Source organism: Musca domestica, unplaced genomic scaffold, assembly GCF_030504385.1.
Source record: "Musca domestica strain aabys unplaced genomic scaffold, Musca_domestica.polishedcontigs.V.1.1 38, whole genome shotgun sequence".
Classification (NCBI taxonomy): Eukaryota; Metazoa; Arthropoda; class Insecta; order Diptera; family Muscidae; genus Musca; species Musca domestica.
The window spans coordinates 7,197,048-7,212,884 of NW_026712324.1; the positions used below are offsets into that span (position 1 = coordinate 7,197,048).

The 15,837-nt window shown below is 34.8% G+C and overlaps 2 protein-coding genes across 2 annotated transcripts in view; both read left to right on the forward strand.

Annotated features, from left to right (window-relative positions):
* Positions 1-2,183: 2,183 nt before the first annotated feature.
* On the forward strand, positions 2,184-7,762 carry LOC101889292 (probable G-protein coupled receptor Mth-like 10). Its single transcript, XM_011292315.3, has 7 exons — positions 2,184-2,320; positions 4,160-4,856; positions 6,603-6,788; positions 6,843-7,085; positions 7,146-7,296; positions 7,364-7,552; positions 7,611-7,762. The coding sequence occupies exons 2-7, from the start codon at positions 4,190-4,192 to the stop codon at positions 7,705-7,707; spliced, it is 1,533 nt and encodes a 510-aa protein (XP_011290617.2). The 5' UTR covers positions 2,184-2,320; positions 4,160-4,189; the 3' UTR covers positions 7,708-7,762.
* A 5,009-nt stretch (positions 7,763-12,771) lies between these two features.
* LOC101896033 (transmembrane protein 134) overlaps positions 12,772-15,837 on the forward strand; it is a 91,404-nt gene continuing 88,338 nt past the window's right edge. Inside the window, exon 1 of the mRNA XM_059126300.1 lies at positions 12,772-14,213. Within this exon, the coding sequence (XP_058982283.1) occupies positions 14,026-14,213 (188 nt within the window). The 5' untranslated portion in view covers positions 12,772-14,025. The remainder of the gene's footprint in view (positions 14,214-15,837) is intronic.

Consider the following 15,837-nt stretch of genomic DNA (forward strand, 5'->3'; position numbering starts at 1 on the left):
GGCTGTATCGTGATTTCAACAGACAGACAGACAGACAGACGGACAGACAGACAGACGGACATCGTTAAATCGACTTAGAATTTTATGCTGATTATGAATATATATACTTTATGGGGTCTAAGACGAATATATAAGGATGTTACAAACGGAATGACAAAGTTAATATACCCTCCTTTCCAAGGTGGAGGGTATAAAAAAATAAAATTCGTTAAAAATTCTGTAAATTTCTTAAAAATACCGAATATTACCATTATATTGAGGTCTATACGAAGACGTGGACCTACATAGCCAATTTTTGTCACAAGCCATTACAATATTCAAATAAGAAATCTGAAAAAAATCCGGAAAAAAAATCTTGGTGAATATTGTACATAAAATCGTCAAAATACCGAATATAGGGAGGTACTCATATATGGGGCATATGCGAAAACCTGAACCTGCGTAGACAATTCTCTGTTATAGAGTGTAGTTCCCATTACGAACTCTAAATACAGTGGTTTCTATTTACCTGCATCAACATTAGCTGCGCATTGGCCTTTGCAGACCAAAAAACTTTTGTTATGCCATTTTTTTCTGAATCCCTTTATTTGAATTGTATTTAAGTGCCCAATCGATAGCTGCACATTGGACATTCCTGCCTCGAAAATTTGGTAATTTTTTTTTAATGTGGTTACAAAAGTTGTATTTATCTGCACAAGAAAATTGTTTGCAAACTCAAAAAAGACACTAGAAACTACCACTTCGTTTTGTTTTTGTATTCGCAAAAACAATAACAACACAAGAAAAGAGCATGCATTAAAAACATATTCTCGCTTCCTCTGCCACACTAAAAGATGGTTATGCTGGATAAAACACCACTGATGCTCAAATACATACGAATAGAAAATTAAAGATACCTGCACTTTTTGTGCACGTAAGTAAAATTAAAGATACCTGCTTCATTGTGCAGATAAGTGCAATGAAGCTACCTGCATTTTGGGCATTGCTGCACAAGATGTCGTGCAATTTTTGATTGTGCAGGTAAGCAAAAAATACTGTACGAAATTCGAAACAACTCCTGTGAATAATGTCGCCAAAATCATTAAATTACTGAATATTGGGATGTACCGTCATATTGGGGCTATACGAAGACTTGGGCCTGCATACGCAATTTTTTGTCATAGGCTATAATACCCATTACGAATTTTAAATACGAAATTTGAAAAAACTTCAGTAAATAATGTCCCAAAAATTGTCAAAATATCGAATATCGGGGGTTGAATGTAGGCTATACGATATCCTGGGCCCATAGACATTTCACTTCCAGGGGTCAAAAGTGCTTAGAAAGTACTTCTAGTATGGATATTTAGACAATTCCGTTAAAAAAAAATGTTGCTAAATCATCAAAATACCGATATAGGAAGGGATATACGATACCGTGGACCTATATAGACAATACTCTTCCATGGGCTAAAGTACTCAGTAGGAACTCCTTTTGTGGATTTTCGGACAATTTCATTGAAAAATTTGGCTACAATCATCAAAATACCGAATATGGAAGGGTTCCGTTATATGGGCGCTATACGATATCGTGGACCGATTTAGCCCGTCTTCGAACTTGACCTGCCTGCAGACAAAAGACTGATCTGTGGAAAATTTTAGCTCCCTGTCTTTATTCGTTTTGACTCTAGCGACGAACGGACGGACAGACGAATGGACTGGCAGGTCTAAAATGTTTTAGAATTTTACACTGATCAAGAATATATATACTTTGTTATGTCTAAAATTATTTTTTCCATGAGTTAAAACGGAATAACGAACTTAATATACCCTCCACACTATGTGTGGTGAATCACGATAATGTGGGGACTTACTTGCATACATATGTGCTGTCTGCACCTATGACGAACTTAATCTACCCTCTATATAATGTAAGGTGGAGGCTATAAAAATCACTATTACTTGGGGACTTACATGCATACATAGGTGCTGTTTGGGTGCATTTATCAATGAATTATTTACAAATACCCCCAAACAGGTCTATTAATAGTAAATTTTTAAAAACTGGTTATTATATTGATATTTAATTAAACATCACTCTGCTACGTATTTTACATACCAGAATTAAAGGGAATTCCCCAAAATATTGACATCAATATTCAAAGAGCGTAAAAAGGTCTTCTTGTTCTGAGAATAATCAAGCGATGTTTCTCAATAATATCTAGCCGGTTGCATCTGTCTGTTAACATTGCACGAACCTGTTAGTATCGATTGGTGTCTGGATGCCGGTGGTCAGACATTTAAAACAGTGACGGACAATTTGAAGTGAATATAAAATCGAGTAAGTTTGAGTGTAATCGATGCAGCCAACTAAAATTGTATCCGGTGGAAAACGATGTGGAGATTGTCACATGATTGCGGGTTCTATTTGAATTTTATTTAATAAATTTTCTTTAAAACTTCATAAATTCATCCTGTTCAAAAAACTGAGCTTAAACCGTATTGGCAACGAGATCTTTGTTGAACGGCATTCTGTTAAAAAAAGGGCCGTAAAATTTGAAGAGATTATAAAAAAAGTAAAGAAACCATAAAAAACGGGGATATTCAAGGATATTCATCTTCCCTATTTTCTTAAATACCAGATTTGGAGCAATTTCGTGGGTAAATGTGACTAGGATTATTCAAATACCGAATTATCGGTGGGTATCGTTATATGTACGCTATAGGAAAACGTGAACCTAAATATTCAGTGTTCCACCGCAGGAGCTAGAACCAATTATCAATTTCAAATATTAATTTTTAGACAAATCCGTGGAAAAATTTGACAAAAATCATCAAAATACGGAATATCGGGAGGTATCGTTATATGGAGGCTATTCGAAGATTTGTTGCATACGCAATGTGTTTTCATAGGCTGTAGTATTCATTACGAATTCTAAATAGGAAATTTAAAACAACTCCGGTGAATAATGACCCTCATCAAAATATCGAATATTGAGGGGTACCGTTATATGTGGGATGTACGATATCGTGGACCTATAAAAAGACAATACTCTTTCAGGGCATAAAGTACTTAGAAAGAACTTCTAGTATGAATTTTAGACAATTGCATTGAAAAATGTAGCTAAAATCATCAAAATACCGAATATATGGAGGTACCGTTATATGGGGTTCTTATGGCCAACCGACGATGGACATTTTCAGCAAGTAAACATAGATCATTTTGTTAGTCTACAAACTGCTGGACAACGGATGTTTTCTCATCGGAGAAAACCAAATTCGGCAGTTTACCACTTTCGGCCAAGCGAAGCGCATTTTCTCTACGTTGCAGTGTAAGTTCTTTCACTTTTTGGAATTTCAATGACTTTACCCCGATCTCATTTTTCTATATTTGCCGAATGGAATCAGCTCACGAGCCATTTTTCGGCCACTGCAGCGCGGGTTTCGATCAAGTCGCTTCTTTACTTTTCGAACCATTTCTCTTGATTTTGCTGTTTTCTTTTGTCCACTTCCTTGACGTCGGGCTACGCTACTAGTATCACGGTAACGAGCGATGGTACGAGATTCACATTTAAATGCAGGAGTGCTTTAATGAAACCACAAGTGGCTTTCCACCCAAATATAAAGGAATCACGCTTGAATTCTATCACGCATAACTTCTTTTCTGGTAAATTCTCACCAAAAATGCTTTGAGGTGTCATTGGAATAATTTTAACAGCTGTCGGACGAGTGGCTTAGAATTCACAGCAGTATGAAGTTGGTTGCAGTTTTTTCATACCACCCTGTATATATATATTTCAACTTGTTACGATCACGGTTATACTAAATTTTAAACCATATTCTGAAAAATATTTTGCGGTTCCAATTTTTTACCAAACTATTCCTTGTACCATTATCTGTAAAATTGCCGAAGAACAGATTGTATACCTAAAATGAACAGATTCCAAGGAACCTCAAACCTGAAATTTCATGAATTTTAATCCTTAAGGTTTATTCTTAAAAGCTATTTGGGCCTTAAAAACTAAGGAAGTGTTCATATATATATTACAGAGGTGCCATGAATTCACTCTATGGAAAATGTATAAAAATTCTAAAGAAATTATTGAAAATGCACACTCTTACATCCATAATTACATGACAACAACGACTAATCAATATTCAATTACCTTGTTTTTTACAGTTTCGGTTTTTCTTTGGTTTTTTTTTAATTATGAATCATAAAATTTTACTTGTGTTTTTAATTGTATTAAGCTGGGAATACAATAGCTATGCCAGAGAATTTACGTCATGCAAGTTTCAAGACACAATTGATTTAAGACTAGCCCATAGATTCCCCAATGGATCGTATTTTTACGACAATAAAATATTCATAACGGCCAAACAAGTTCACATTTATGATTATAAAGAGCTGTTCGATGGTCGACGTGTTGCAGTGGAACCACATCCCCGTGCCTGCATTTGTAATGCGGAGAACAACTGTCTTAGATTTTGTTGTCAACAACCTGTACGGGAGTATATAACAAACTTAAGCTTTGGTTGCGAAGAATCACATATTGATTTGCCCTATACTGCCCATCATAATATCACCTATGGAAATGGCTCAATCATCAGCAGAGATGTAACTAAAGATTTCATATTAACATCGGGTATACCCTGTCAAAATGCCTATGCTCTGGATCTTGTGGGAGGTGCTCAATGGCAGTTATATGCCAATGGTACGCTGTCCATATTTAATGGAGAACTTCATTTGGAAAGGAGACACTATTGTATGGCCTTTGCACCAAAAGAGAATGGTAAAGAAAAGATTTTAACGCCTATGCTATGCCCAGTGGCGGTGGAAAATGAGGAGATAACATTGGAAGTGGTTAGCAGCGTTGGTAAGTACAAGAACTTTTATGGGAAACCAAATAAGTTTTCTAGTTTAGATCCATCGAAGATCTTGTAAAAGTGGTAGAAGTTTCTCTATATGTGAGATATCTATCGTGCATTTTATGTCTAGAAGATCATTGCAAGGTATTCTGAGTATAGAAGACTTATAGTCGATGAATAATTTTTTTTAATATAATAACAAATTCAGCAGATTATGAAAGTAGAGCTAGAAATAGAAGACTCACGTATCCGCGTTCTTAAAAGTTTAAGTCGCAACGTAAGAAAAGTTCTTGTCTAAATACTTTTCGCCCAAAACGAAATTTTATGTTTTCATACATTAATAAACTGGCCAAAAACCAGGTAAAAACGCTGTAGGTTCGGCCCGGCCGAACTTTCAATACCCTCCACCATTTGGAACAAATTTGGAAATTTTCAAAACAAAAACCAAAAAAATGCTGTTAAAATATTGAAAATCCCGAATGTTAACGTTTTAATGGGGTCTACACAAAGACGTGGACCTTCATTGACATCTTTTGTCATAAGCCAAATACGAAACTTGAAAAAAATCCGTTGAATAATGTAGCTGAAATCATCAAAATACCGAATATAGGGAGGTAACGTTATATCGGGGCTATACGAAGTCCTGGACCTACATAGACAATTTTCTGTCACAGGCTTTAGTACCTATTAGGAACTTCAAATGCAAACTACAGACAATTTTGGTGAATATTGTACCTAAAATCCGAATATAGGGAGGTACTGATATATGGGGCCTATACGAAGACCTGGACCTGCATGGACAATTTTCTGTCATAGACTGTAGTTCCCATTATGAACTCTAAATACGAAATTTGAAACAACTCCGGTGAATAATGTCGCTAAAATAATCAAAATATCAAATTTTCAAATACGATATCGTGGATCGATCTTCGGACAGACGGACGGACTGGGTTAAATCGTTTTAGAATTTTACGCTGATCAAGAAAACTTTGTTATGTCTAAAATTGTTATTACGATGAGTTACAAACGTAATGACGCAACGAAATTTATATACCCTCCATACTATGCATGGTGGAGGGTATAAAAATAGAAAATATGTTGGGGTATGGGGTTTTTTGCCAACATTTATGCAAATATTTTCTTGATGTATGTATATAAATGGTAACTCATAATAAAATTTGATAAAAAAATAAATTTTGTCTTTGACGTCATCCTTTTGAAATGATGCTTTGTAGTCGAATTTGTCTTAAATTCAAATAAAGTGCGGCTTTAAACCCAAAAATGTATTTTATTAGTAAGTTTTAGACTTTTGATGTCTTCTGGGACCTATAGTAAGAGTTTATGACAAATAAACCATTTAAACTCATTCAAAGGGAATATTTAAACATTTTTTGAAAAAAAAAATCCTTCTGTTGTTATCTGTATTATTGCATTCCATGGAATCTTTATGCGAAAGATTCGAAAAAGGTTGAAGGACATCTCCTACCTCCTCTATTTAGGTTAATAACGCCGATACTTTCATAACCTGCCAAATTTTTTTTCCTGTAGTTATTTTGTTACACTGTGTAATTATAAAAAATCTTATAAAAATCTATAAAAAATGTTTTTCATAAACAATGCCGAATACGACGTCTTCTTTCCATAGAACACCTCAAAATTATCTTAAGGCCAAATAATTCCTCTAAAAGGTCACATTTGTCTTCAGTTTATTGTTATTAAATGTAGTTGTTGTTGTTTTTAATTTCTCTTTCCAGCCGGCATCATAACAACTCTCTTTATAATTGCCACCGTGCTTGCCTATGTTCTACTTCCAAATTTGCAAAACTTCCAAGGAAAACTTTTAATATGTTTCCTAGTGTGTCTGGCTGTGGGCAGCATAACCTTGAGTATTATTGCCTTGCCAAATGTGGTACTACCACATTTCCTATGCGGTTTCATTGGTAATTGAAAGCTTTATTACATATCCTGCTCCTGTATAATTTCAATCCTTGTAGGTTATATCGCCTACTACTTCCTGGTGGCCTCCTACTTTTGGTTGAATATAATCTCTTACAATATGTTCAAGAAACTACACTTATCTAGTGGAGATCTGGAAAACAAAAAACCATTTATTTTCTATGCTGTTTATGCCATGGGCCTGCCTCTTTGTCTTTCTCTCATACTGATAATATTGGAAAATTCAAATATTGGCCTTGATTACAAGTCTGGGATTGGTGGAGATTTTTGTTGGTTTAGTCGTAAGTATTGCTATATTTGTCACTAAAATATAAGGTAAAACATTTTCATCTTACTTCCAGCAACTAATTGGTCTGCACTGACTTATTTGTTCGGTCTAAATGCCATTCTGCTATGTTTGGATATTTCATTCTATATGGTGGTGATTATAACACTAAAATCATCGCTTAAGTTGAACCCGGATTCCAAGCAGCATTTTCAACAACTACAATTGTTAGTTTGAAAACAATGCATTTGAAAGGTTTCCTATTTTAATGTTTTGTTTACTCCCCCTCTCTAGTGCCCAACGTTATGGCCTGTTACTACTTGTCATGGCTCTGGTGTGTCTAATCGATACCGTCACAAATATTAAAAGTGTCCATCAATCATCAGATGAAAATTTTTGGTTCTATTTATCAAGTTTTGTTAGTGCCATTTTTGGTTTCGTAATATTTTTAATATTCGGACTGGGTCCTCTTAGACAATGGAGGTAAGCAGATGTGTAATTAAAATTAATAATATTATTATTCTATTTATTTTTTTTTTAGACATCAACGTTTGTGCCTTCGCAGTGGATATATTCCTGATGACACGACTACAAATGATTTTGAAAATATTGAGATTTCTACAAAGGAATTTTCTTGAAATTGTACGTTACGATGTTGTGGAATTTAGTTATAAGAATTTTCTTCAAGCGCGATATATATTATATATATTATATTCTAATAAGGAACAAGAAAAAAGTGAAAGTTCGGCCGCCATTAGGTAAAGAAAACTTATATAAATAAAAGTATTGAGATTCTATATTAAAATACAATCAGTTGGAAAATGCAGTTAAAGTTTTAAAAATATTTTTAAGTGAGCGGTGCCGTTTTTTTATGTGCGCTAAACTGAAACGTGAACCTACATAGACAACTTTCAGTTTAAATCAAAATACCGCATGTACGAAAGTAACGTAACGGCTATAGAAAAATGCATAGTTCAATAAAATCAAGGATTTTATTTTAATTTTTTTTATTTTCTTGGCTTGACTTTTAATATCCTCCACCATTTGGAAGGAACTTGAAAAGTTTCAAAAAACTCCCGGAAACTTAGTATCGGAAGGTACCGTAATATGGGGGCCATACGAAAACGTGGACCGACATGGCCCATTCACGAACTTAACCTGCCTACTGGTAAACTATGCGTGTAAGCCTTCTATCTGAATTCGTTCGAAAGATAACGTGATTACAACAGACAGACGAACACCACTAGATCAATTAGACTTTTACGCTGATCCGGAATATATACTTTGTAGGGTCTATTATGAATATTTCGAGGAGTTACCCACGCCTTTTCGATATCATTGAAGCGAAATCGGTTATCGTAGTAAAAAATTTTACATTCTGGAACAGACTAATTGTTTAAAAAAAAGCATATCATTAGAACCATGGCACAATTGCAGAAGGTAGAACAAATTTAAAGAGAACAGAAATACATATTTTTCACGATAATAAGGGACAAAATGTAAAGTTTTGGGAAATACAATATTGTCCCTCTATCTTGGATTCAATTTTGTGGCGAAATCCCAAAATTCCATTCAGGTTTTGTGGGTTTTCCGCATTTAAGTAATTTTAAAAAAAAAATTCTAAATTAACAAAACCAATTGTTGCATGCAAGTCATGATTACAACCTCCGATTGGCGTCGTTGGGAAAACATATACAAATTTACTTAGAAGCAATGAAATCAAGATAGGGCACTGAAACCAATCGATTTTAATTTTTTATACCCTCCACCTTGGAAAGGAGGGTATATTAACTTTGTCATTACGTCTGTAACATTCTTAAATATTCGTCGTAGACCCCATAAAGTATATAGATTCATAATCAGCATAAAATCTAAGTCTGCCTGTCTGTCCGTCTGTTGAAATCACGATACAGCCCACATTATCTGACGCAAAGCTTCAAAATTTGGCAGAACAATTTGTATTGTGTTTAGGAAAGTTGGTATTGAAAATTAAATATATCGGTCCACGTTTTGGTATAGCCCCCATATAATGATACCTCCCGATATTCGGTATTTTTATGATTTTTGCCACATTTGTTTACAGGTTTGTGTAAAAATTGGTATTTGTATGTCATAATGGCTAGATGACAAATGTGGCCCCGTATAACGGTCTAACCCACTTTATGGTTTTTTGAAAAGTTTAACAGCATGGAACACGTTTGAATTCAGATACTTTTATATAAAAATGTTTTCTTTACCCAATGGTGAAGGGTAATAAAAGTTCGTCCCGGCCGAACTTAATGTTTTTCACCTCTTTTTTGTTTTTTACCCAATTTATGTGTGCATGTGTGTGTTATTTTCAGTTATATGAAAATTGTTGAAATCAAGAACTTTCGTTTTCAATTTTTGGAACAACTCTAGTTTAGTAAAAACTCTTAGATTTTTTCGAAAATTTTTCCAGAAGTAGGTATTTTTACCCTGATCCCGGGAAACTATTTTTTTCTTGGGGGACGGACCCGGGACCACAGATTTTTGACCCGAAAGTCCGGGATCAAGACCCCGCCTGAACCCGGATCCACTCACCCGATATAGACAATATGGGTATCGATTGAAAGCTTATGGAAATACCTATCCAACAAGTGGTCACATGAAGGGGTTGTCATGGTTCGGAAGTTATAGTCAAATTATCAATTTTTTGGACCCGGATTTTTTATGAAACCCCCAAAAAGTCAAAAAAGGGCCCATTATGGGGGTCAACAAAATTGTTTCCAAATTATAGCTGACACTCTTACCTTTCCAAAATGCTACAATTTGTGCTAATACCTTTTCCGGTTCCAGAGATATGGGTCTTTCCATCCGCATAACCCGATTCTAACCAGTTCATTAAAATGATGTTTTTAATAAAAAAGTGTTTATTTCGCGTAGCAGTCGTCGGAATAACAAAAGTGTTCTAAATTTGGCACTTTTTGTAAATAGCCGGCCTTCGGCCGGGGCTTGAGATTTTCACCTATGGTTATGTCCGACACCGGCTAACGCGAACAAAAGGTTCATAATTTCGGCACTTTTTGTAAATAGCCGGCCTTCGGCCGGGGCTTGAGATTTTCTCCTCTAGGTATGTCCTACACCGGCTAACGCAAACCAAAGTTTTCTAAATTGGATACCTTTTGTAAGTAGCCGGCCTTCGACCGGGGCTTGAGATTTTCTCCTCTGGGTATGTCCTAAACCGGCTAACGCGAACCAAAGTTTTCTAAATTTGACACTTTTTGTATATAGCCGGCCTTCGGCCGGGGCTTGAGATTTTCTCCTCTGGGTATGTCCCACACCGGCTAACGCGAACCAAAGTTTTCTAAATTTGACACTTTTTGAAAATAGCCGGCCTTCGGCCGGGGCTTGAGATTTTCTCCTCTGGGTATGTCCCACACCGGCTAACGCGAACCAAAGTTTTCTTAATTGGATACCTTTTGTAAGTAGCCGGCCTTCGGCCGGGGCTTGAGATTTTCTCCTCTGGGTATGTCCTACACCGGCTAACGCGAACCAAAGATTTCTGAATTTCATTCTTACGCAAAATATACATTTTTTTATTGAAAACATAGTTTTAATGAACTGGTTAGAATCGGGTTATGCGGATGGAAAGACCCATATCTCTGGACTCAGTAAAGGTATTAGCACAAATTGAACCTTTTTGGAAAGGTAGATGTGTCAGCTATAATTTGGCATCAATTTTGTTGTCCCCCATAATGGACCCTTTTTTGACTTTTTGGGGGTTTTATAAAAAATCCGGGTCCAAAAAATCGATAATTTGACTATAACTTCCGAACCGTAACATCTTACCATCATGTGACCACTTGTTGGATAGGTATTTCCATAAGCTTTCCAACGATACCCATATTGTCTATATCGGGTAAGTGGATCCGGGTCTAGTCGGGGTCTCAAACCCGGACTTTCGGGTCAAAAATCTGGGGTCCCAGGTCCGTCCCCCAAGAAAAAAATAGTTTCCCGGGATCATGGTTAAAATACCTACCACTGAAAAAATTTTCGAAAAAATTGAAGAGTTTTTACTAAACTAGAGTTAAGCCATTTGATAATAAGCAACTTGTCGAATTTTATAGTAATTCTGGCATTACAATCCATACAGGTAGGTCTCCATGCTTGCAAAATTTTCCAACTTAGCCTTCCTTGACTTATTGTGCTTTGTTCCAAAACCTGCAAGAATCTATTAGTTTTGTAATTCTTTTTTCGATATTGTTAAGGAAAAATCGGTTATCGTATTTTGTTTATGGCCAAAATCGAACTAAGTCAACCTAAAACTCCTTTGCTCATCTACGAAGAAGTCGGCCGATGACTTAAGCCAGCCAAATATGTGCTTTATGTATTTCCACCCTTATTTAACTCTTTACAGCGATCATTTATAATAACTAGGGACACCTAAATCGAGTTCAATTTATTGTCTTTTCATAGACTTCCACAAAATTCCCACTTTTTATTTACTATTTCGTTTGTTCTTTCACTTTTACAATCGATTAGTCTGGAAAGTCGATTTAGTTAACCCTTTAAATTATTCTCTCAATATTCAGCTGGATAACAACACGAAATAAATGTTCTGAATCAGGGCTGCCAACATAACTTGAAGAAAAATCGTCAATTTTTCAGAAAAAATCGGCATTTGTATTTTTAAAAAGTCGGCAACGAATAAATTATTAAATTAGAACATATTTTTGGTTTATAAAATAATTTAAAAATAGAAATTCTATCTTTAAGATTTACGTATAACACAGTGTGTTTATTAAGGTCGTGGACGAATAATCCCATATGCATTGCCCTTTGTCGTAGGATTCTAGACCCGTGTTTTCCGAAAAGGGTTATTTTTCCTACTAAAATATAATTACGTTACAATTATCATATGTTTTTATTACACATCTTGTAATTTTAATTTCCGTAAGGTTTGTCCAACTGCAAATTCGTTCCACATTTTCCATGATTCTTTGTACGAATTTAGACAAAATTGGAGAAGCCAAAATCAAATCCACACGTTTTATTTCATTTTTTTTTTCAAAACTTTTTAAAATTAATTTTAACATTTTCAAAAATGACTTCAAAACTAAGAAAGATTAACTCCTTAAGCTCCTTAATTCTAAAGATTGTTCATCAGTTTCTAAAACAAAAGTGTGGAAAAAATATCTAACTAAAAATTATTTCTCTATTTTTTATTATTTTCTATTTTCTATTTTATTTTCTATTTCTCCACTAGTTTTTTTTTCTAAAGTTTCCAATATCATAAAGGAACAATCGGGTATTGAAGTAAAAACTAATACATTCTTGCATTTCTGGAACAAAGCAAAAATTAATTGGTGTGAACGATAACCCAATAATTTATTTTCTTTTGTACAAATTATTACAAAATGTTGTTCGATAATTCAAATTGCAATAAATGGAGGTGAAGTGGCATTACATTACATTTACATTACTGTGTTATTAAAATTTTATAAATTCTTACTGAGAATATTTATTTATATATTTATTATTATATTTATTCATATAATAAATAAATAGGAAGTGAAAACCGTTTACCGTTTTAAATATTTTTACATTCTTACAGTTCTGGAACAGGGCATATATATGATGTCAAAATCGAAAATCGATTACAAAAAGTCAATATTACGATTTTTACCATAGACTTTTCAACACCAAAACATCGATAGTCTACTTACGTATCCCTAACTCAGTCAGTCTATTTTTTCGGTGGTTGTTGGGTGAAACGACGTCGGTTGTTAGTGCGAATTACGGGAAGTAGTGAAGTAGAAGAAACATTTTTTTGTTGACTAGTTGTTGTAAAAATTTAGTTGTTTTTCAACTTTGCTGACCAAGGAAGTTTGTGTAAATAAAAATCTTAAACGTTAAGAATATCTAGTGCCCAACTTGGTGCGAAGTTGTTGCTGTTGTGGAGTCAATAAATTAAAAAGGCGCAGAAGCAAACAACGACGCCTTAAAATCGACGAAACAACTTCAATAAAGAAGTCATGGTCCATTTTATTTTCTAAAATGGCAAATTAAGAAAATAATGTTGTTGAAGAAACAAAAAAAAAAAAAATAATGTTTCCAAAAAAATAGAAAATTAAAATTCTAAGAAATTTAATGTCGGCCAAAAAGTTATTCTAAATGGCAATGTGAATCTTAGGTTTCTTTTTTTTGGCAAGGTAAAAGAAAATTTTGTGAATATAGCTGAAAAGTTGCACCAACTATTTGTGAAAAATAGAAAATTGTGAAGCAAATCAGTTCTGAAGCCGTGTAGTGCAGCAGAAAAGTGTTTATGAAATGAACATTTCTTTCATTTCAATGTTTGCGCTATTGTCGTTGTCGGTTGATGTGTTGTGCGACAATAAATCAAAAAATAGAAACAAAAACAACAAAAATTAATTTATTTTAGTGCGAAGTAAAATTTTACCAAAACACTTAACAAAACAAAAAACGAAAAAAATACCATACCATCATTTTCATGTATCCGTGTGTTTTGGTTGGTTGCCATTTTTGTTGTTATTGTTACGGCAGCAGCAGAAGCAGAGTTAAGTGGTGGTAGTGTTCAGAGCTGCATGTTCATGTTGTTGTTTTGTTTTCTTATTTTGTAAAGAGAAAAGAAGAAAACAAAAACGAAGAACAACAAACAAGAGAACAAAAAATAGTTCAAGAAGAAAGAACATCAAAACATTGTTGTTAACAACAAAAACAAGGGATAGAGCAATAAATAACACACAACAAAATTTATAGAAGAAGAAAAGACCAGAAAAATACATCAAATCAACAAAAACGACTGATAACCAGAAGACGGAGTGAAAGTGCAGTAGAACACAACGCTCTTGTTGCATACAAAACGATTCTCACGCCTACTAATCAAAGTAAACGATACACCAAGCAGCGTTGAGGGGCCCTACTTAATAACTACCACCACCCTCACCAGTACTGCAACTAATCTGCCGTACACAATGCATAATAGCAACGGTAATTTCTCCGTTGGCCGTCAGAATAAGGAGAAACGTTTTTCCATTCATGATGCCTTCGAAGAAGAGACCGATGAGGCTATACGTGTGTACGGATCCACGGTAATATCAACACCAATGCGCTCTAAACAACGTTCGACCGATGATGTATCCATACGCATCCAAGATCCCAAGTAAGTTGGCTAAATTGAAAACTAATAGGTTACGCATTTGCCATTGGCCTCAAATTAGAGAATATGTTTGGTTTGGTTTGAAAAATCGTGACCAAAAAGCAGGTCGCATTTACAGGGAGAGATAAAAAAAACTACAACAAAGCCAAACACCATAATTTTTACATTTTTGAATGAAGCCAAAAATGTCGGAAATATCATCAAATTTTAGAATACGTTTAGATTTTTTCAAATTGGTCACCTTTGGCACAAATTATGGCCTTCAAACGGACAATGAAACAGTCACAAGCTGCCCGAATGTTGCTCTACGGTATTTTGGCCCATTCCCGGCGAAACGCTTGCTTGAGGTGATCGACACTTTGGTATTTTTTTAAACGACTAGTAAATGTTTTCCTGAACTTACGCTCATTCACTTCGCCAAATTTCATTGGCTCAATGAACACAACATCATTGTGGAGAGATATCTAGATGATGAATGATTTAGTGGCGATATAAAAATTAGTCTGGCACAATATATACTTTTTATACCCTACACCACAAGGTGGTCAGGGTATTATGTATTTGTGCATTTGTTTGTAACAGGCAAAAGGAAACGAGATAGACCCATAGTTCCTTTTGATGATCTGCATAGAATCACATTCTGAGTCGATTTATGCATGTCAGTCCGTCCGTCTGTCCATGTATTTTTGTAAACAAAGTACAGGTCGCATTTACTGCCCGATACAGATGAAATTTTGCACAGATCATTTGTTTGGCCCAAGGACGAACCCTATTGAAATTGGAGATAATCGGTCAAAATTTAGATATAGCTCCCATATATATCTTCGTCCGATTTGCCTTTTAATGTACACCAAACGTGTAATATCAACCCGAATTGTATAGAATTTTGCATATACACCCAAATTGGGCCTGAAAATAAGTATGCTTGATCGAAATCGGTTCAGATATAGCTATAGCTCCCATATATATTGTTTATCCGATTTGATATTTTAGCCCTCCGCAGCCGTAATATGCACTCTGCAACAACAATATTTGGGGAAATTTATCAAATACATCTCAGAAATACATTTGCTAAATTTTATCGAGATCGGTTCAGATTTGGATATAGCTCCCATATATAACTTCGTCCGATTTACCTTGGATTGTGCACCAAACGTCTAATATTTGTCTAAATGGGACGGAATTTGGCACTTACGACCGAATTGAGTGTAGAAGCTAGTATGTCAAATTTGGTGAAGATCGGTTCAGATATAGCTATAGCTTCCATATATATTATACATCCGATTTGTTATATTTGTTACCCACAACCGTAATATGCACTCCGTAACAAAGATATTCAGGGAAATATATCAAATACAGCTCAGAAATATCTTTGCTAAATTGTATCGAGATCGGTTCAGATTTGGATGTAGCTCCTATATATACCTTTTTCCGATTTCGGTTATTTTATAGAAAAAGCGATTCGGTTCAGAACCAGTTTGCAGCCCTGATAAAACACGTGATACTCTTTCAGTGCAGTTGACGGACTTGAGCATGACTACATGTTGCCACGTGTATTTGCAAGGTCTTTCGATTGAAACAAATTTAACGTCTTTTTTTGTAATTTGCAAGTTTTTTTTCCAGTCAT

Excerpts from the sequence above, each read along its gene's own strand:
- LOC101889292 (XM_011292315.3), top strand. The coding sequence starts at position 4,190 with ATGAATCATAAAATTTTACTTGTGTTTTTAATTGTATTAAGCTGGGAA. Across the intron at positions 6,789-6,842 it reads TTTCCTATGCGGTTTCATTG|GTTATATCGCCTACTACTTC; the intron begins GTAATTGAAAGC and ends CAATCCTTGTAG. Across the intron at positions 7,086-7,145 it reads AGATTTTTGTTGGTTTAGTC|CAACTAATTGGTCTGCACTG; the intron begins GTAAGTATTGCT and ends TCTTACTTCCAG.